The sequence below is a fragment of the Anomaloglossus baeobatrachus genome, chromosome 3, assembly GCF_048569485.1.
Source record: "Anomaloglossus baeobatrachus isolate aAnoBae1 chromosome 3, aAnoBae1.hap1, whole genome shotgun sequence".
Classification (NCBI taxonomy): domain Eukaryota; kingdom Metazoa; phylum Chordata; class Amphibia; order Anura; family Aromobatidae; genus Anomaloglossus; species Anomaloglossus baeobatrachus.
This window is the reverse complement of record NC_134355.1, coordinates 85639987-85661481: the sequence shown is the minus strand read 5'-3', so window position 1 is coordinate 85661481 and position 21495 is coordinate 85639987. Positions and strand designations below refer to the sequence as shown.

At 46.8% G+C, this 21495-nt stretch overlaps 1 protein-coding gene across 1 annotated transcript in view; it reads left to right on the top strand.

Annotated features, from left to right (window-relative positions):
• LOC142296072 (serine palmitoyltransferase 3-like) overlaps nt 1–21495 on the top strand; it is a 140786-nt gene that overhangs the window by 30370 nt on the left and 88921 nt on the right. The window contains exon 2 of the mRNA XM_075339286.1: nt 19096–19284. Coding sequence (XP_075195401.1) covers nt 19096–19284 — 189 coding nt within the window. The remainder of the gene's footprint in view (nt 1–19095; nt 19285–21495) is intronic.

Genomic DNA, 21495 nt, shown 5'->3' with positions numbered 1-21495 from the left:
GCCCACCATCTAGTATCTTCATGTTAGGCCTAAGGCTGTGTGCACACATTGCGTTTTTTACCGCGGAAACGCTGCGTTTTGAACCACAGCGTTTCAGTGGCAAATTGCATGCGTTCAGCTTTCCCAGCAAAGTGTATGGGAAAGCTGAAAAATCAGTGCACACGCTGCGTTTCTTTCCGCAGCGTTTTGGATGCCAAAAATCGGTGCGGAAAGAAAAGCAGCATGTCACTTCTTTTGTGCGTTGTGGCTGCGTTCTCTCCCCCATTGAAATCAATGATGTGGGGTCAGAACGCAGCTACACCGCATGGACCTGCTTTTTTGTTGCGGTCCGCGGGCTTTGTCGGCACGCCAGAACGCAGGCATTTACCTGGAAGTGAGGTCAAGAGGTTTCCTGTTGACCTCACTTCCTGGCAAAGCCCCCGGCGTCGCCAAAGTGCCCGCCCCGACCCCCCCCCCCCCCCTCTCCCGAAAATCCAACATGGCCGCGCGCACAGTAGCGCACCGGCCGCCCTGCTCCTATGTTATCTGTCGCATGTGCCTTGAGACATGCGACAGAAAAATGCACCCAGGCCCTGCCCGTTCACCCCAATTCCCCCCGGTGTCATACATACCTGTCCGGTCGCAGCGCTGATCCCCCGCGGCTCCCTCCTCCTTCACAGCAGACGCCGGCCGGTCACATGTTCCGAGCAGCTGACAGCCAGCACTGTGTTCAGTGTGAGCTGTGCTGCTGCTCGGCACTCTGCAGCTGTGACCCGGGGAGAGTGGGTGCAGATTTTTGCACCCACTCTCCTCAAATGGAGGGTCTGCCCTCCTAGAAAATGGGGGATACGTTCCCTGAACGTGCCCCCATATTCTAGAAGGTCCAGAGCCGACGTGGGACATCCAAATGGATTTCTGCGGACCCATTTTTTTTATTAAATTGGAGAACAAGGGAATGATTTGGGGAGTGTTTTTTCTAATAAAACATTTTTTGTTGTCTTTTTTTGCTTTTGTTTACTGTCAATTAGTTATGTCGGGTGTCTGATAGACGCCGTGACATCACTAATTGCTGGGCTTGATGCCAGGTGACATTACACATCTGGTATCAACCCCATTTATTACCCCGTTAGCCAACGCACCAGGGCGCGGGATGAGTTGGGGCGAAGCGCCAGGATTGGTGCATCTAATGGATGCGCCACTTCTGGGGTGGCTGTGGCCTGCTATTTTTAGGCTGGGAAGAGTCCAATAACCATGGCTCTTCCCACCCTGAGAATACCAGACCTCAGCTGTCAGCTTCACCTTGGCTGGTGATCTAATTTGGAGGACCCCATGTTATTTTTTTTTTATTATTTTTATTTATAAATAAAAAAAAAAAACCTGGGGAGCCCTCCAAATTGATCACCAGACAAGATGAAGCTGCCAGCTGTGGTTTGCAGGCTACAGCTGTCTGCTTTACCCTGACTGGCTATCAAAAATAGGGGGGACCCCACGCCATTTTTTTTTTGTTTTTGTGATAAAAACTAGGCTAGGCACCCTTTAGTGCCACATGAAAGGTACTAAAGGTGCCAGCTTAGAATATGCAGGGGGGGGTGGGACGTTGTATATATATTTGACCTCCATTGACGCTTTTTAGGCTGGATGCCCACAATCGGGGTTTGCAGTGTTTTGGCCGCAGATTGTTTTCCCTGCGTCCATGACGCTGCGTTGTGCAGTAGAAGCACAGTGGAAGGATTTTTAGAAATCTCATGCCCACTGTACTTCTTTTCTCCGCAGCATAAACCGACCGGTGGCGCAGCTTCCCGAGCCTCAGCATGTCAATTTATGCTGCGGAGATGAGTGTTCTCTGCAGGTAGCATAGAGCTCCACAGCAGCCTGAACCCAAATCGTGGGCATGGGCAGCTGCGTTCTCCCGTGGGAAACACTCACATCTCTGCAGGAAGGCTGACACTGGGTACTAGACGCCGTGTCGCTGGATCATGGCCACATAGCCCAACAGTGAGAATATTGTTGCTACAGCTACATTTTGGGGGACGTAGCTGTGGATTCAAAATGATTAATATACTCCTGAATAAAATCCTTGAGGGGTGCAGATTCCAAAATGGGGTCACTTGTGGGGGTTTTCTGACGTATAGGTACCCAAGTCTTAAAAAACGCACCAAAAAAACGCATGAAAAACGGTCGATGCGTTGTTTCTCAAAAAGCATTGTTTACTATTCTCCCCTCTGCCAGAGGGTGCGTTTTTTCCGCGCGGAAAAAAAAGCAACGTGTGCACATACCCTAAGACACGCCGCGAGAAAAACGGTGAGTGGAGTGCAATAAAACATCGCATTCCACACGAACAAATATTAGCCTGTGTCAGCGCACATGAGCAATTTATTTTCTCGGCCCTAATCGGACCGAGAAAACAATCACACCATGCTGTGATTGTAATGCGAGAGAAAAATCGCACTGCACTCGCAGTACACCGTTGTACCGCGAGTGCAGAGTGAGAATCGCAATAGCCAGCTACGGAGGAGAGAGGGAGATAAATCCCTCCCTCCCCTCCGCAACAGCGGCCCGCCCCACCACAGTGCCGGCCCTCCCCCTGCAGCAGAGGTCCTCTCGCACACTCGGACCTCAGTCGCAGGGACACTCGCATGACACTCGACTCTGCTGTACTGCCAGCGTGAGCAGAGATTCATGCGAGAGGATTGCAGTAATCCCCATGTGGCCCCAGCCTTACTGCTGAGTTTTGGTTACTAATTTTACGATGCCAATTTTTTCTTTCTTAAGACAGTTTTGAGGAATGAGGCCTGTTGTGTATGTCCCCACATAGGGAAGATGTTGTAAAATACACTGTGTATTACAGCAGAGACCATGTGGGTTGGATATTTAACCCCACCCCAATCCCCCTAAAGGAAAAAAAACTACTGCACAACAGGTGTAGGAAATTATTGTAATCATGAATAACTCTTTCTGACAGGTAATCTAGTCATAATTCTCCTGGCTAATGTAACATTTCAATAATCAAAGATGCCAAAGGTAGAAAGGTGCAAATCCATTTTCTCCTAAAATCCATGGCGATAAAGTGCGAGTCCAAACCATCCTGTAATACAGGGAGTAATAGCCGTCTCTGCCCCATAGTACCAATAGTAGAGAAGGCCAATTACTCAACGTGAAGAAACCAACCTCCTTCACCTGCATTTGTCACGTTGTGTAATCACTTATGATTTTGTAATCACAATTACACCCGCTTGTTCACTCATAGAAAAGAAGAAAAGGATTATCTGCAATTACATTTCTACCCTTCAGTGATGTGGATCTAATACAATGAATAAACTTTAGTTTCCTACAGGCCAAAATTATAGGGTATATTCCCACGGCTGCATATTCAGCAGTTTTCTGACCCTGAACTGCAAGCAAAAACTATAACAGCAGTGTGAGGCCGGTTTCAGACGTCAGTGTTTAATCAGGTACCAGTCACGCGAATTGTTATGGTCATACGTGTGTCACTCGTGACACATCCGTGTTTGCATGCGTGTGACAGGTACCGGAGAAAACACGGGTCTGTGAAATAAAAAGATTTTCCATATTTACCTGCTGCCTCTCGCCCCTGACCGCCGCTCATTATATTCGTTTATTCACCGCACTTAGGAACTGGAAGCCAGAGCAGTGCTAGGGACAGCGCCAGCAACAATACCGCCGAGGACAGCACCACAGGGACTGGTGAGTATTCTGCAAGCACAGTGACATCCAGGAGGACATCTGAGTTCCCAATGAACTCTGATGACCCCCCCCCCCCCCCGCGCAACACCCGCGCTACAGCTTCACAGTTCCCAATGAACTCTGATGAACCCGTGATGAGTCTCCGCTGCTGTCCCCGCGATGTTTAGTCTTCCAGGTTCTCAACGCACGCGCAGACACACGCACTGATAGACAGCACATAAACACGCACAGCGCACATGCATGTATATACTAACCACACACACACTCTGCTGTATATTCACCCAGAGATGCGGTCCCCGGCACTGAAGTCCCCAGCGCTGCTCCTGCTTTCAGCTCCACAGGGCACTGAATATTCAGTGAGTATAATGAGCGGGGGTCAGGAGCAGAGATGAGCGATGTTCGACTCGAACCATTCGCCAATTTCAAATTCGAGTTGTTTTGGGCGATGTTCGACGAACTCGAATTATTTGCTTCACGGTCAACCATTCGAGTTACCGTTCGAAAACTGTTCGATCACCAAAAGCGTAGCTAGTTACTGGCTGGTTTTTCACTGGAATACTGTCAATCACTGTTTAATAATATTATCAATATTCAGCGTATAGTGTACGGGGGTGACGGGGCTTAGATCAGTGCTGCTGAGTGCTGACACATGTCGATCGCCGTTTTTTCCCCCCCTAACCGCGCGTACATTGGGGCGGGCCAGGCTGTCAGCCAATCAAACACACACAGCAAAGTGGATTTTTGCCAGACGAGCAAGGGCATATTTCATTGGCTGTGCATGTCACATGTCCTTGCCCTATAAGACCCAGCCATTTTCCCCATCGCCGCCATTATCTCAGTGCTGCGGATGTGTGTGTCGGTCACCGCTCCCGCTGCTGCTGTGGGTGCTATACACTTAAAGCGCAATCTACACATCGGTTTAGGGATTAGGGACTACTTGTAATTTCAGCCCTTTTCAGGGCTAGATTAGAGCAGTTCATAGCCATTTTTGCTAGGCAGGTCTGTGCCAGCGCTGTGCAAGGGTTTTTCACAGCGTCTGTGTAAATCAGCTCAGGCAATTCTTTGGGGCATAGTATCAGCGTGTGTGAAAGTCAGTGACCTACGACTGCTGTCAAGAAAGCTACCCCCACCTCTCCATTTCTGCTATCCAATTTTTAACTGCAATAAACAGTGTCCAATTTGTTCACAAACAAAATCAGTGGCAAAAGGCCAGATGCTGGTGGAAGGGGGAACAGGTGTGTTGGAAAGGGAAAAAAAAAGTTTCTGTCCGTGGGGTAGGTGGTAAAGCAACAGTAACATCTGCTGAAGACCACCTCCAGCCAAAGTAAGATGATGTCTCCTTTCCGTCGGCAATCTGATATGATCCCTTTGTTACAGAAACGACCATTGCTACCAAAGGTAGATGAGGATCAAAAACAGCAGATGCTTGAATGGATCTCAAGTGCTCCATCAAGTGGCCTCTCCTCCACATCAACTTCAACATCCCAAAGACTCCAATCCTCTGAGTTGTCACCCCAATCTTTGCTGAGTTGTCACCCCAATGCTTTCTACCAGCTCTCAAGTCTCCACCCACCCTGCAGAGTATGGGGTAACAGAGATGGTTGAGTCTGCAGAGCTGTTCAGTCACACTATAGCCTGGGAATCCGAGATCTGCTCAAAAGCTGCAGTGAGTCCAGACAAGGAAATGATCTGCACTGATGCCCAGAAGCTTTGTGAGTTAAATTCAGGCCCAGATGAAGAAGGTTCTGAGCATAATGTAGACCCTCATTCCCAAACTGTAACTCCTCTTGGTGGAGACTATGAGGAACATGCTGATGACGATAAGACCTCAGATACCTGATTGGAATGACAACTTAAGTATTCGGTCAGGGCAGGCAGAGGTTGGCGATGAGGGGAGTGCAAACACACAGGGTGATGATGAGGTTGTAGATCCCACTTACTGTCAACCCACAGTCAGGCAGTTGATGAGGTCAGCAGAGGCGGTGTAGGAGGATGCTACTGACGACTAGGTTAGGTTGCGCCTTCCTGGACAGAGACTGAGTACTGGAAGCACGTCAACAACTGCATCCTCAGCCACAACTCTGCCTCTAAGCAGAAGTCGGGCTAGCTCTGCAGGTTGCATGGGCTCTAAGCCCTGCCTAGCCTGGTCCTTTTTTGACATCGCAAAGGATCTCCCAACTCGTGTCATATGTAAGATTTGTCACCAATGTCGAAGTAGAGGCCAAAAACTCACTAGTTTGAGTACTTCGTCCATGAACCGTCACTTGGATATGAAGCATAAGTCGCAGTGGGAAACTCACTGTTCTACAATGCGGTCTAGCGGAGCGGGCCAACCACCGTCTGCCCCTTCAAGTGCATCGTGTGCTCTTCATCCTCTGTGACTGTAGGGACAGCAGTCACACATGGTTTTGGACGCAGACCTTCCACCCCTTTACCCGCAACAGGCAGTGTGGTTGGCAGGTCGTCAGTTGTTTTGGAAGTAGAAACAGCTGCTGGTGTTGAGCTCTCTGACATCGAGAGCACCACCTTTTGGATGAAGGCAACATTATGTCTCCGCCTGCACTTTCCTCACAGACCAGCAGTTTGCCAGGGACACCCTACTCAACGCCATCTCAGCACAGCAGCCAGCCCTCGGTCCCTCAGATGTGGACACGTAAAAGACCATTTCCTCCTAGCCATGACAAAGCTAAGAGGTTGACTTTCAGCATCTGCAAGCTGTTGGCTACAGAAATGCTGCCTTTCCGCCTGGTGGACACAGAATTTTCGAGACCTTTTATGCCTTACGCCACTACTTCTCCAAGAAAGGTGTGCCTGCGCTACACCAGCATGTCGCACACAACATCACCGCTTCCTTGAGAAACTGTGTGTGTGACAGGGTGCATTTCACCACAGATACTTGGACCAGTAAGCATGGACAGGGGCGTTACATGTCACTGACTGGGCACTGGGTAACTATGGTGAGAGATGGAGAAGGGTCTGCTGTACAAGTCTTGCCGTCCCCACAAGTTGTGCATCAATCCTCTGTTTGTAAAATCAAATTCGGAACTGGAGGAAAAACAGGTTTTGCGCCGCGCTTGAAGACCACGAACATCAGTGTCAAACAAACAATTCTTTTATTTCATACCTACGCGTTTCGGAGACCCCAACTGCCTGCCTAAGGAGGCAGTTGGGGTCTCCGAAACGCGTAGGAATGAAATAAAAGAATTGTTTGTTTGACACTGATGTTCGTGGTCTTCAAGCGCGGCGCAAAACCTGTTTTTCCTCCAGTTCCGAATTTGATCCACTTGTACAACAGGGCTGCTGATGGACCGCTTAGGCACTCACTTATGCCATTTAAGGAGTTGTGACTGGCACAACCCGACCAGGTGAGTGCACCACTTTTTTACGTTTTTCACCCAGTAAATCGGGTAAGACCCTATTGTGCCTTTTCTCTCCTGATTTTAATCCTCTGTTTGTAGAAGTTACTCAATTGTTTTGCCTCTTCCACCTCGTCTGGGTCCTCCACCTCCGCCCAAAGCCTGTCTGGTCAGGCAACCCGCGTTGTAACTGCGCACAAGGAATCCCGCACACCTCCTTACTATGCTGTCAGCAGAGCTCAACGGCATCAGGTGGTTTTTACGTTGAAATGTCTGGGGAAATGTGAGTCACACAGCTGACCTGTTGTGGTCAGCTCTGGAGACAGAGTTTCATCAATGGTTGTCTCCACTCAACCTGCAGCCAGGGAAGGCCATATGCAACAATGCTGCAAACCTGGGTGCGGCTCTTCGCCAGGGCAATGTGACACACGTGCCTTGTATGGCTCACGTGTTGAACCTTTTTGTCCAGCAATTTTTAACCCACTATCCCGGCCTACATGGGCTTCTGCACAGGGCACGGTCACTATGTGCTCACTTCCGCCGTTCACAACCCGCAGCTGAACGACTTGCATCACTCCAGAAGTCTTTCGGCCTGCCAGTTCACCGTCTGAAATGCGATGTCAACACGCTGGAATTCGGCTCTACACATGTTGCAGCGAATATGGCAGCACCGCCGGGCCCTGGTGCAATAGGTTATGACGTGTATAGCCTGGGCCAACGAGATGCAGAGGTGGGGAAGATCACGCTGCTGGAGTGGTCTCAGATCAAGGACCTATGCACCCTTGTGCACAGTTTCGACATGGTGACGAATATGTTTAGTGCTGACAATGCCATTGTCAGCATGACAATTCCAGTCATTTACATGCTGGAGCACACGCTAAACCGTGTTCGGAGTCAGGTGGTGGGACAAGAGAAAGGGGAGGAAGTACAGGAGGATTCATATGTGGAAGGGATACCAAGATCTACAAGGTCCAGACGGTCAGCAGCACCAAGGCGGCAGGCATGGCACGGTGGGGGAGAGGGATTAACAAGGGCGCATGGTAGCAGCCAAACTATTGAGGAAGGTGCAGGAGCCCAGGAAGAAATGGAGGACGAACTGGCGATGGGCATGGAAGACTCAGCAGATGAGGGAGATCTTGCTCACATTTCTGTTGTGCGAGGTTGGGGGTAGAGGGCAGAGGAAGGAAGCATGATTCTCACCCCGCCGCCACCAACACAGCAAGGACTTGGTCCTCCTGTGGATGCGCAAGACATGAGCGTCTTCTTGCTGCACTACCTACAACATGACCCTCAGATTGTCAGAATTCGAAGTAATGCTGACTACTGGGTTGCCACACTCTTAGATCCCCGGTACAAGTCAAAATTTGGCGAAATAATTCTTGCCATAGAAAGGGACGCACGTATGCAGGAGTATCAGCAGAAGCTGTTATGCAATCTTAGCTCTGCTTTTCCACTAAACACCAGTGGTGCACAGAGTGAATCTTCCAGTTCTAACTTGCCAACCATGATGAGATAACTGTGGAAAGATAAGGCGCAAATAGGTTCTTACCCGGTATACACGTGGAAGTGAATACTGGCAGGTACACTCACCTGGTTCGGTTGTGCCAGTCACAACCCCTTTCAAAGCATGTAAATCACGATGTGATGGTGTGGGAGGCAGCGGTCCCGCGGTGAAGAGACAGTTCAAAAAATGTAGGAAAGCAGGTTAATATACCGCGCCACACCACAGAAGTCAAAAATTGTTAAAAGTAAATCCCTTTTTCTTTATTTTCACAGGTCTACGCGTTTCAGGGACATATCCGTCCCCTTCCTCAGGACAATGTACAGAAAATACTATAACAAGAGGCAGGTTGTGAGCTCTCATATATACATCTGAAAAAAAGAGCCACGTAATCATTCAGTGCGTCATGATGCTTTGACTCATAGGTGCACGAGGTGGAGGATAAAGCTGTGAACATTGACAAAGGGAAAAAAAAGGGAGGAAAAAAAAGGAGGGGAAAAAAGGGAGAAGAGAAGAGAAAAAAAGAGAAAAATAAGGGGAGAGAAAAAAGAAGAAAAAAGAAAATAAGAAGGAGCTATAAAACAAGGGAGAATGAAAAGAAGAAAAAAAAAGGGAGAAGAAAAAAAGAAGAAAAAACGCAGTGAACAAATGTTTTTTTAATATTAAAAAATGGAAGGATTTCAAGGCCTTCAAATAAATGCAAAAACCATGAAAATATATATTTGAAAAAAATGTATATGAAAAATGTGTATATGTATAACTATTGAAAATATACAAATAATAAATAAAAATTTGAGGAAAAAAGAAAAAAAGAAAAAATATCATACTGAACTGCAAGGTTGTTAATTTAGCCTATAAGTGAAAAGGGAAAAAAATATATATAAAAATGAAGTACCACCAAATGTGGATAGATTCGTAATATAGATACAGGGAACTAATCAATTAAGTGAAACTGAAGGGATAATTATGCCAGCAATGGGATAATAATCAAAAACTAAGCAGGAGCAAGAAGAACCCGTAAAGAAGATAATTGCAGGGTGACAGCGTGGGAAAAAAACTGAACACGCTTGCGCGGAAGGTGAACTAAGGTGAAGGAACAGTAAAAGGCGCCTGCGCAAGGGGTAACCTAAGGTTAATACTCCATTAACGAATCTACCATATAAAACAACAACATATATATATGTATGAAATAAAAATTCATTTTCATTTTTATTTCATACATATATATATGTTGTAGATATATTTATAATTTCTCTATATGTTTCATGACACACCTCTCACTATCTTTTCTTCCATAATTTCTTGTATTTCTCTTTCGGAATTATGAACATTTAATTTTATATGGTAGATTCGTTAATGGAGTATGCATAATATGGTATATTTTGCCAGTTTATTTAATTTTATCCCGTAGATTTTTATACATTTTAATAAGAATCATTAAGCCCCCCCCTTCTTTATAGAGATTTTGATAATAAATATGTTTTTATTTTTTTATTTTTAAATTATTTCCCTTTGCCTCGTATTTCCCCCCCCCCCCCCCCTTTTTCGGCTTTTTGGGTCTTTTATCGCTCTGGACCCCAGAATACATATTTAGCTCCGTTGGTAGCTCCATTTCCATGTATCTGCCCCTCTCATTTCCCATTTTATTTTTCCTATTTAATTTTTCCCATTTCCCTTTCCTCCTATTCTTTGAAGGTTTGCTAAATACGCCTCTATTTATTCACCTCCACACCTAGCTTTTCACTTTTCTAGGGATACCACCCCTTTTTTTTTTGTTATTCACTATCCAGCTGCTGATAATATTAACTTCCTTACTGCCCGGTTTTAGTATATATCCTTACACGCAGGCACACTTAGTATTTTTTCCCTACTCCGAATATTTAACTTATCTTTTTCCCTTACACTATCCTGACATGATCACATAGCCGTTGATACGGTTATCATTCGTGCAGCTTGGATATAGTATCATCCCTGCACTGCAATGCACATTAACATAGTTTCACGGTATTAACCTTAGGTTACCCCTTGCGCAGGCGCCTTTTACTGTTCCTTCACCTTAGTTCACCTTCCGCGCAAGCGTGTTCAGTTTTTTTCCCACGCTGTCACCCTGCAATTATCTTCTTTACGGGTTCTTCTTGCTCCTGCTTAGTTTTTGATTATTATCCCATTGCTGGCATAATTATCCCTTCAGTTTCACTTAATTGATTAGTTCCCCGTATCTATATTACGAATCTATCCACATTTGGTGGTACTTCATTTTTATATATATTTTTTTCCCTTTTCACTTATAGGCTAAATTAACAACCTTGCAGTTCAGTATGATATTTTTTCTTTTTTTCTTTTTTCCTCAAATTTTTATTTATTATTTGTATATTTTCAATAGTTATACATATACACATTTTTCATATACATTTTTTTCAAATATATATTTTCATGGTTTTTGCATTTATTTGAAGGCCTTGAAATCCTTCCATTTTTTAATATTAAAAAAACATTTGTTCACTGCGTTTTTTCTTCTCCCTTTTTTTTTCTTCTTTTCATTCTCCCTTGTTTTATAGCTCCTTCTTCTTATTTTCTTTTTCTTTTTTCTTCTTTTTTCTCTCCCCTTGTTTTTCTCTTTTTTTTCTCTTCTCTTCTCCCTTTTTTCCCTCCTTTTTTTTCCTCCCTTTTTTTTCCCTTTGTCAATGTTCACAGCTTTATCCTCCACCTCGTGCACCTATGAGTCAAAGCATCATGACGCACTGAATGATTACGTGGCTCTTTTTTTCAGATGTATATATGAGAGCTCACAACCTGCCTCTTGTTATAGTATTTTCTGTACATTGTCCTGAGGAAGGGGACGGATATGTCCCTGAAACGCGTAGACCTGTGAAAATAAAGAAAAAGGGATTTACTTTTAACAATTTTTGACTTCTGTGGTGTGGCGCGGTATATTAACCTGCTTTCCTACACTTTTTGAACTTGCCAACCATGGGACTGTCGACTCATCATCACTCAAACCGTTCCAGCAACACCGTATCTGGTGGTAACAGCAATTTTCTGGAATCATTTCATGAATTTTTTAGGCCATCCTTTGCAAGGCCACAAGACACAAGAAGTCTGACACATGGTCAACGCCTAGAGAGGATGATGCAGGAGTATCTCCAAGTGAATATCGATGCCATGACTCTGCAACTGGAGCCTTGCTCATTTTGGGTTTCTAATCTGGAAAAATGGCCTGAACTCGCCACTTATGCCTTGGTGATCTTGTTGTGTCCCGCAGCCAGCGTTGTCTCTGAACGTGTCTTCAGTGCTGCTGGGTGTGTGCTGACAGATAAGCGCACGCGTCTGTCCAGTGACAGACTAAGGCGGGCTTTGCACGTTGCGACATCGCAAGCCGATGCTGCGATGTCGCATGCGATAGTCCCCGCCCCTGTCGCAGGTACGATATCTTGTGATAGCTGGCGTAGCGATAATTATCACTACGCCAGCTTCACATGCACTCACCTGCCCTGCGACCGTCGCTCTGGCCGGCGACCCGCCTCCTTCCTAAGGGGGCAGGTCGTGTGGCGTCACAGCGACGTCACACGGCAGGCAGCCAATGGCGGTGGAGGGGCGGAGATGAGCAGGATGTAAACATCCCGCCCACCTCCTTCCTTCCGTATAGTCGCTGGCAGCAGGTAAGGAGATGTTCCTCGTTCCTGCGGCTTCACACACAGCGATGTGTGCTGCCGCAGGAACGAGGAACAACATCGTACCTGTCGCGGCACCGGCATTATGGAAATGTCGGAGCCTGCACCGATGATACGATAACGACGCTTTTGCGCTTGTTCATCGTATCATCTAGGATTTACACACTACGACATGGCAAGTGACGCCGGATGTGCGTCACTTTCGATTTGACCCCACCGACATTACACCTGCGATGTCGTAGTGTGCAAAGCCGCCCTAACATTCATCAAGCGGAACAAGTCATGGATCCACAAGGACTTTTCTACCCCTATGTCATCCTGGGGAGAGTAAAAGCTTGTTGATTTTTGATTGTGCTTCATGCAAATCAACATGTTAAGTTTGCAACTGGGGGACAATTGATGCCACTTAAGTGGTGTCTGTGATCCAATTTTTTTAAAAATGGAGACTCTTGTTAGAGTTACCTTGCTGTGTTTTTCATGATTTTAGAAGGGCATGACCTGCATATATCCGTGTCTCCTCCTCTTTTTACTCGTCCAGCTCTTTTCTTTCAGCATGAGTATATGTACTTGTCACTTCCATATGTTTGTGGTGTCTTCTGAGTTGTTTGTCACCTTTGGACACCTTTAGAAGGTGTTTTCTAGGTGTTTGTATGTGTTTGCCTGCCATTATTTTCAATGGGGGTTCGAAGGTGTTTGTCGATTGTTCGATGAACACCCGCCGTTCGATGAACCGAACTCGAACACTTGGGGGTTGCTTATCTCTAGTCAGGAGCGGGAGGCAGCAGAGGCGGAGAAAGCATTGCTGGATACAGGTAAATATAGAAAATCTTTTTATTTAAAAAGACCAGTGTTTTCTCCAGTACATGTCACACGGATCACATCAGTGTGCGATCCATGTTACACCCATGCTACCGGCGAAAACACGGACGTGTGTGCGTACAAGGTCATGAGAGGTCACACGGTTCGTGTGGTAACAGCAAATAATAACATGGGTGCGTGTGGCATGTGTGTTTAAAAACGGATGTCCCATGTACCTGAAACACGGATGTCTGAAACCAGCCTTAGGCTATGTGCGCACTAGAGATGTGAAGTTTCTCGAGAAAATCTTCTCGAGAAACTTCTGGGAGTGAAGATTTGCTGAACTCCGGAAAAAATCCGCGGCAAAACCGCATGCGGATTTACCGCGGATTTGCCGCGGAATTGCCGCGAAATTGCCGCGAAATTGCCGCGATTTTCCCGCGGGTGGTTCCCTGCGGATTTTTGCAGGCTGTACTGCAGAAATACGCAGGATACCTGCGGATTTAATGGACATGTTCATTTTCTCAAGAAAGTTTCTCGAGAAATTTCCGCACCGAAACTTTCTTGAGAAAAATCCGCACCAGTGCGCACAGCTTTTTTTTTTTCTCATAGAATTTCATGGGAAATGTCTGCACAAAGATTGCAGACATTTCTCAAGAAATTTCCGCGGCAAATCCGCGGGTAAATCCGCGGGTATTTTGCTCTAGTGCGCACATAGCCTTAGGCTGTGTGCGCACATTGTTTTATGCAGATTTGGTACAGTTTCTGTGCAGATTGTGGCCCAAATGTGCATATCTGTCCTTACCCCACCAAAGTTCAATGAGGACTCAGAAGTGCTGTGCACACATTGCTTATTTTTTTTTTTTTTTTCCCTTGCAGTTTTGGGTGCAGAAAAAAATCTGCTTCATGGCAATTGATGGTGCCCTTTTTTCCTGCATTTTTTTTTTTTTTTTAGCCCTTCCAGCCATTGATTTCACAAAAAAAAACGCTTCAAAAACCGCACTCATGATTGGTGTGTTTTTCTGGCACCATGTGTTTTTTTTTTTTTTTATTTTTTTCTATTTTTGGTGCAGATGTTTCTGCACCAATTACTCAGCGTGTGCACATACCTTTTTTTTATGGGTGAGATTCTCATATATCTGCAGTGTAACTAGACCGGCGCTGCGGGTTTGCAATTCAGAGCATGCCATTTTATGCTACAGATACAAAGGCAGACATATCGTTGGTTGCAACCTGTTGCACAGGGTCTCAAAGTATAAAGGAGTCCTACTACGATGCGTCTGTCATTGACAGAACAGTATATAGGGTCTTTCCTGTCCAATAGTTCTGTCTTGCATTGGGGCCCTTTTCGGTTTACGTCCGCCATTGCACAAATGTATTCCCAAATTTCAGTGTGCAGATGCTTGAATCTGCATGAAAAAATGGAGCAGGAGTTCCACGAAAGCCACAAATGTGAGAGAGGAGGGACCCGTTGAAGTGCATCTCTAACACATAATGGCCGTCGACTATGCGCTTCCTGCTTCTCCCTTGGAATGTTTTAAAGACTTTTCAATAGGTTTCTACATTTTTATGGGTGTTCAGTGCCAGTTCAATATTTTATTTTTTTTTTGGTTTTGTTTTTCGCTTCTCTTGGGGGCGGGGGCCAGCTTCCCCGTTGCGGGGGCTGCTCGGGGAGATCGAGCTCGGATCCGGTGCCTTCTCCTCGGTGGCTCGAGTGGGCCGGATTCGGGGCTCGAGCAGCGCTCCTCGCCCACGAGTGAAAAGGGGGTGGAATTGGACTTTTCGGGATATATAGAGTTTGTGACGCCACTCACGGGTTGTGGTGATGGTGGGCACCACCGCTGCTGGTGACTGGGTTCCCGGGAGCGATGGTAGGGAGCAGCTAGGTGTTGACCCCTCTGTGGGTAGGGGCTGTTGGGCCCGGTAGGAGGGAGGGTTCCGCGGGATGGGTTTTGGCAGGGTGCAGGGTTGCGGTGCAGCGCGGTGCCGGATGGCACAGGTGTAATCACTCAGACACAGATGGACAGAGTCTCTGGTTTACCAAACGGCTGGATGGATGGGGCCCGCAGCTGGCTGCGGTGTTCTCCCTGGACGGGTTGATGGTTTCTGTCATTTCCCTGCACCTGTGTTTTGTATCTTGACTCAAATGCCTGGGCACCGGTAGTTCGCTCCCCGGCGTATACGTGCCCAAGGAGCCCGTTTGCCCGCAGACGCTGGCCTTGTGAATCTATGGCCCTTGGCGGTGGCGCTTATCCGGAATGGTTGGGCTGTTGCCTTCAATCGGGACTTGGGTGGGAATGAACCCCCTGAGGTCCAGACTGCAATCAGTAAATTCGACTAAAGGTTGTCTTCAAGCCTAGTCGGGGTTTGAGTACCCTGCCTGGTGCTTGGCTCCAATCTGCTCTCCGGTTCGGTACCGGCGGGCCACCGCCCGACCCCGGTCCTACGGTTCCGCTGACCTTCACCAACTCCTGCAGACGGCCGCCACTGTCTGCCTACCTTGCTGGAAGTGCCTGGGTTCCAACCCAGACACCAACAGTTGCACTCCTCATACTCCACTGCCCACAACTGGAGTCTCTGACTACTGTGTTTTCCCACCTCCAGGCCTGTGAACTCCTCGGTGGGCGGGGTCAACCGCCTGGCTCTGTCCCACCTCGCGTGGACATCAAACCTGGAGGGTGGCAACAAGGGTTTAATGTGTGACTGGTGTGACCTCTCCAGGGAAGGGGGGGTGCATGATGTTGTGTCTGTGACCACCTGGCCAGGCCAGGGCAGCACACTTCCTATGTTGGTGAAAGCCACAAATGTTTTTGCTAATGTGAATTTTACTTCCATCCTTTAGGAATAGACCAGTAGGGTATGTGCACATGGGATCTTTCTCAGGTAGCATCTGCCTGGAAGCCGACATTAAAATGCTTTAAAAAAAAGCCAAAAACGTGAACATATGCACAGCAATGGAAAAACGACTTTTGCGTATGTACAATCATTTTCAACTTTCTTTTAACGACTTCTGGCTTCTAAAACTGGAAAATGGTTTTCAGTAGTGACCTGACCATTCTTCTGGTACCTTCTGCTTGAAAGTTGGGCAATATAAATGTGACGCCCCTGGACTATTCAGGTCGTCACAGGGTACTGCACAAACTGTCCTACCCGTGCAGTATTCAACCCCTTCATGGTTCTGGGTCTCTATCCTGCAGTATTGCCTACATCGGCATTCCCAAATCCTAGATACACTTTGCACCACACCTGTCGGGCACACCAGTGGGCTGCTTAACCAGAAATAGGGCCGCTCAAAGTGAGTTGAGTAGCCCTCGAGCTGTGAGGAGCTCTGAGGAAGCTGGGAGTTGGAGCTCCCAGGGGAGAGGAAAACTAGGTCTCACACGGTGGTCTGGACCTAGAGGAGTCGGACCCCCGGTCACAGGAGATTGAAGCTAGGTGCCTGTGACCCGTTGAGGAGGACGGCCAGCAGCCTGGTCCTATCACCGGTCCGGGTCCGAAGGCACGACAGGGTACACGGACCCTAGGTCAGGGAGAAGCTACAGGCAATGCGGCAATTAACCTGAGGAGAACAGGGCCTTTATGGACTGTTAATACCAGCTCCAGAATCGGGGCACTAGTGCAACGAGGGGGACAGGGCTTTCCTAGCAAGCAGCCCACTAAAATCCCTGAGCGTGAGCCCTGAGAGCAGGCTTCTTCACTTAGCCACAGTGGGGAGCGGGGCCCGGATAGCTCCAAGCTACCGGACCACAACGGACAATCTAAAACTTGGTGCCAGGAGGCAGGTTACAGACTACCAGCAGCACTACAGGGGATGGAACCCGGACGAGCTCCCCTCGAGAGGCAATGGCGTTCAAAGACTTGGTTTACCCTGTTGTCAGCGTTTTTCATTGCTGAGTGAGTACCCGACTGACCCCTGCACTGCATCCCCACATCACCATCCAGAGTCCCGAGGCCTATCCCTACCCATGGAGGGCAAGGTCACCTAGCTGCCCCACTCAATCACCCCGGGTACTACCAAAGGCAGCGGCGGTACTCCCAATTACCGTACACCACAGATGGCGTCACAAAAATAAATATATATATATATATATATATATATATATATATATATATATATATATATATATATATATATATATATATATATATATATATATATATATATATATATATATATATATATATATATAAAAATATTAATATAAATCAAATCCCCTGTAAATACTCCCTTTTACATTTGAGTGTGGCCCCTAAGCCCCCGGGGCCACACTCAAGAGGAGACCCTCGAGCCACGAACGGACACCACCTCCGGATCCGCTCAGATCCGATCTGCTGCTGGGGCGGCACATATAAATATTCTATTTAAAAAAAAAAAAACGCCAGAAGCAAAAAAGACAAGTCAGGAGAAATACTGCCAATTCCTGAAATGTGCATTCTAAGTTGTCCCAGCTACTCTTGGGCACTACTATTTGGTCAGCTGTGATTTGGTCTTACAAGGTTTTTGTCACCTAATCTGAGAGCAGCATAATGTAGGAGTAGATATCCTGATTCCAGCCAAAAAGAAAACTCTGTAAATCATCTCACCATGTCCACCGAATGTTGCTTGGTCTTCTCAATCTGCACAGAATAACAAACGTGTTACGGCTATGTCATATGGTTTAAAGTGAACCTGTCATCAGAAATTTAGCTATAAAGCTAAAAGTTCCCCCCTCTGCAGCCCCTGGGCTGCATTCTAGGAAGCTTCCTATAGTTTTTGTGGCCCCTTTTATTCCAAAATAAATATTTACAAACTTGTACCTTTTTCATATGCAAATTTCGTAAATCTTCCATGGGGGCGGGCTGCCTGATGTACGTTGCTGTCCTCCTGCCGATTTACGCCGCCCCCGAACGCTGAATTTCAAACCTCAGGACGCCGCCCCTGGGCGCCCGTGGTCCCGCGCATGCGCTGTGCTACTGTAGCGGTGCCGTGCACTGCGTGCACGTGTGACCGCTGGTGACGCTTTTGCGCGGGCACCGACTGCTCCGTCCGCTCCTCCCATCTATTTCCTGCTGCTGAGCAGGATGGGAAGGAGGTGACGTCCGGTCATCTGGCTAGCGAGCAGAACGCTGGAGGAATAGGCGAAAGTGCGGTCACGAGGTTATGGGCGGCACTTGCTGATGACACTCACAGCGCCGCCCATAACCTCGTGCCCGCGCAAAGTGTCACTAGCGGTCACACGTGCACACAGTGCACGGCACCGCTACAGTAGCACAGCGCATGCGCGGGACCACGGGCGCCCAGGGGCGGCGTCCTGAGGTTTGAAATTCAGCGTTCAGGGGCGGCATAAATCGGCAGCAGGACAGCAACGTACATCAGGCAGCCCGCCCCCATGGAAGATTTAAGAAATTTGCATATGAAAAGATACAAGTTTGTAAAGTATTTATTTTGGAATAAAAGGGGCCACAAAAACTATAGGAAGCTTCCTAGAATGCAGCCCAGGGGCTGCAGAGGGGGGAACTTTTAGCTTTATAGCTACATTTCTGATGACTGGTTCCCTTTAACTCCTGGAAACCATGAATAAGACATAGCTGAAATGCATTTTTTTTTCTTATGGTGTTATTTTATACTTTTGTCTGATCACTTATATTTACTGAAGAAATGAATGTAAAGTTTTATCATATCTGAACTCGTGGGATGGTCTTTTCCCATCTTTTGGATTTCTTCTCCTTTTGTGATTCCAGCGATATCAATTACTGGGCTGTACAAGGCCATTTATAGTAAAGCCTAACCATAACTGCTTTCCTTATTAAAGCGTTCGTACCATGTTGCCGATAGGGTAGGGGATAACTTACTGATCACTGAGTGTCTATCCTGAGAATAGAGCTCTGTAGAGCCACATGTGAATGAAGCTGAGATTGAGCTTTGTGCACCTCCTCTCCATTCATTCTCTAGCGAATACTGCACTTGTCTGTCTTTGGCACAGCCTATCAATATTGAAAACTTGGTTAAAAATCCTTTAACAGTTAATGTCTTGGTGTCTATTGGACAGCTCTTCCAGAATGTGTTTATCGCAGATGTTGTAAGTACATTTTCATTTTTCTACAGAATGGAACTGCAAATGGAAAGCTTTATAAGAAAGAATTCAAGGAGTCCTTTGAAGAAGCTCCCCTCTATGTCGCAGTACTGACCTACATCGGTTATGGTGTGGTGACGTTATTTGGCTACCTCCGGGATTTCATGAGAGCGTGGGGATTGGAGAAATGTCACATGGCTGAGGAAAGGAAAGAACAAAAAGTAAGTCTTAACTACACAATGTCAGACATTGGTAAACTGCTTTCTCTTAGGGTACCGTCTCACTAAAACGACGTACCAGCGATTCCGACCACAATACGACCTGGTCAAGATCACTGGTGCGTCGATACATGGTCGCTGGTGAGCTGTCAATCGGGCAGATCTCACCAGCAAACAGCGACTCCTGTGACGATGCTGCGCTTGGTAATCGGGGTAAACATCGGGTAACCAAGCAAAGCGCTTTGCTTGGTTACCCGATATTTACCCTGGTTACCAGCGTACACCGCTTAATGCTGGCTCCCTGCACACAGTCAGCGTACACATCGGGTTACTAAACAAAGCGCTTTGCTTAGTTACCCGATATTTACCCTGGCTACGTGTGCAGGGAGCCAGCGCTAAGCAATGTGTGCTGGTAACCAGGGTAAATATCAGGCAACTAAGTAAAGCTCTTTGCTTGGTTCCCCGATATTTACCCTGGTAACCAGCGTACACCGCTTACAGAGTCGGTGCTCGTTGGTCTCCCGCAGTCAAACATTGCCGATGTGTGCTGCACAGCAGGAGACCAACGAGCAAAAAAGGAACCAGAACAGTGTGTAACGATCAGCGATTTCACAGCAGGGGCCAGGTCACTGCTTAGTGTCACACACAGCAAGATCGCTGATGAGGTCACTGGTACGTCACAAAACCTGTGACTCAGCAGCGATCTCGCTAGCGATCTCGCTATGTGAGAAGTACCCCTTAGAAATGTTGAGCAAACTCTTAAAAGTCTTAGGCAGGCTTTGCACACTATGACATCGCAAGCTGATGCTGCGATGCCGAGCGCGATGGTGCCCGCCCCCGTCGCCGCTGCGATATCTTTGTGATAGCTGCCGTAGCGAATATTATCGCTACGGCAGCTTCACATGCACTCACCTGCCGTGCGACGTCGCTGTGTCCGGCGAACCGCCTCCTTATTAAGGGGGCGGGTCGTGCGGCGTCACTGCGACGTCACACGGCAGGCAGACAATAGGAGTGGAGGGGCAGAGATGAGCGGGATGTAAACATCCCGCCCACCTCTGTCCTTCCGCATAGCCGACGGGAGCCGCGGTGACGCAGGTAGGAGATGTTCCTCGCTCCTGTGGCTTCACACACAGCGATTGTGTGCTGCCGCAGGAGCGAGGAATACCATCGGACCATCGCGTCAGCGTAATTATGGAATTCGCCGACGCTACACCGATGATACGATTACGATGCTTTTGCGATCGTTAATCGTATCATCTAGGATTTACACACTACGATGTCGAGAGCGTCACTTTCGACATGACCCCACCGACATTGCACCTGCGATGTTGTAGTGTGCAAAGCCCCCCTTAGTCAAATTTACTCTTGTTGATCATTATCATAATTATCATTGATTTAACCTTACTAATTTCCATTTTTGCCACCCAAGAGACACAGATGTCATCTCTGGTGTAGAAAAACTAATGTACATAAGAGGAAAACCATTTAATCTCTTCTCTCATGAGGCCTTCCTATAAAAATGCCACTGTCTTTCGGAGCTTGCTTGGAAACCTCTCCTACAGAAGTCAATCAATATCTCCACACTATTCTATATAGTCCATATGGAAGTTGTAAACTGTGTCTGTAATGCTGGCAAGATGGTTTCCCCATAATTAGGTCAAGAAAATACAACACAAAAAATCTAAAAACATTAGTTCTTTGTTCATAGACTACATTATCATGCACATTTCCTTCTACAAGATGAGGGTTGGGGGGGTTTGCATACAAGAAAAAAATGACTGTGTTTCATCAGTGTTCTGGATTCACTTCATCTATTTTTGATCCATTTTTGCCATCTGTTTTACTTGTATAAAAAAAAAAAAAAATTTAAGGTTTTCCTTTTCATTAAACATTAAAAACCAGACAGCACTTTGATTTTATATTTATGTGTTATCCATGTCTGAATGTGGCCTAAGGGATCATGTAAAATATCCAAAATGTCATCAAGATGGAGGCAATGTGGTCCAGCTATACAGTCATGGCCAAAAGTTTTGAGAATGACACCAAAATGATATTTTCACATGATCTGTTGCCCTCTGGTTTTTAATTGTGTTTGTCTGATGTTTACATCACATACAGAAATATAATTGCAATCATATTATGAGTACCAAAAGGTTATATTGACAGAATGAGTTAAAGGGAACCGGTCATCAGAAATTTAGCTATAAAGCTAAA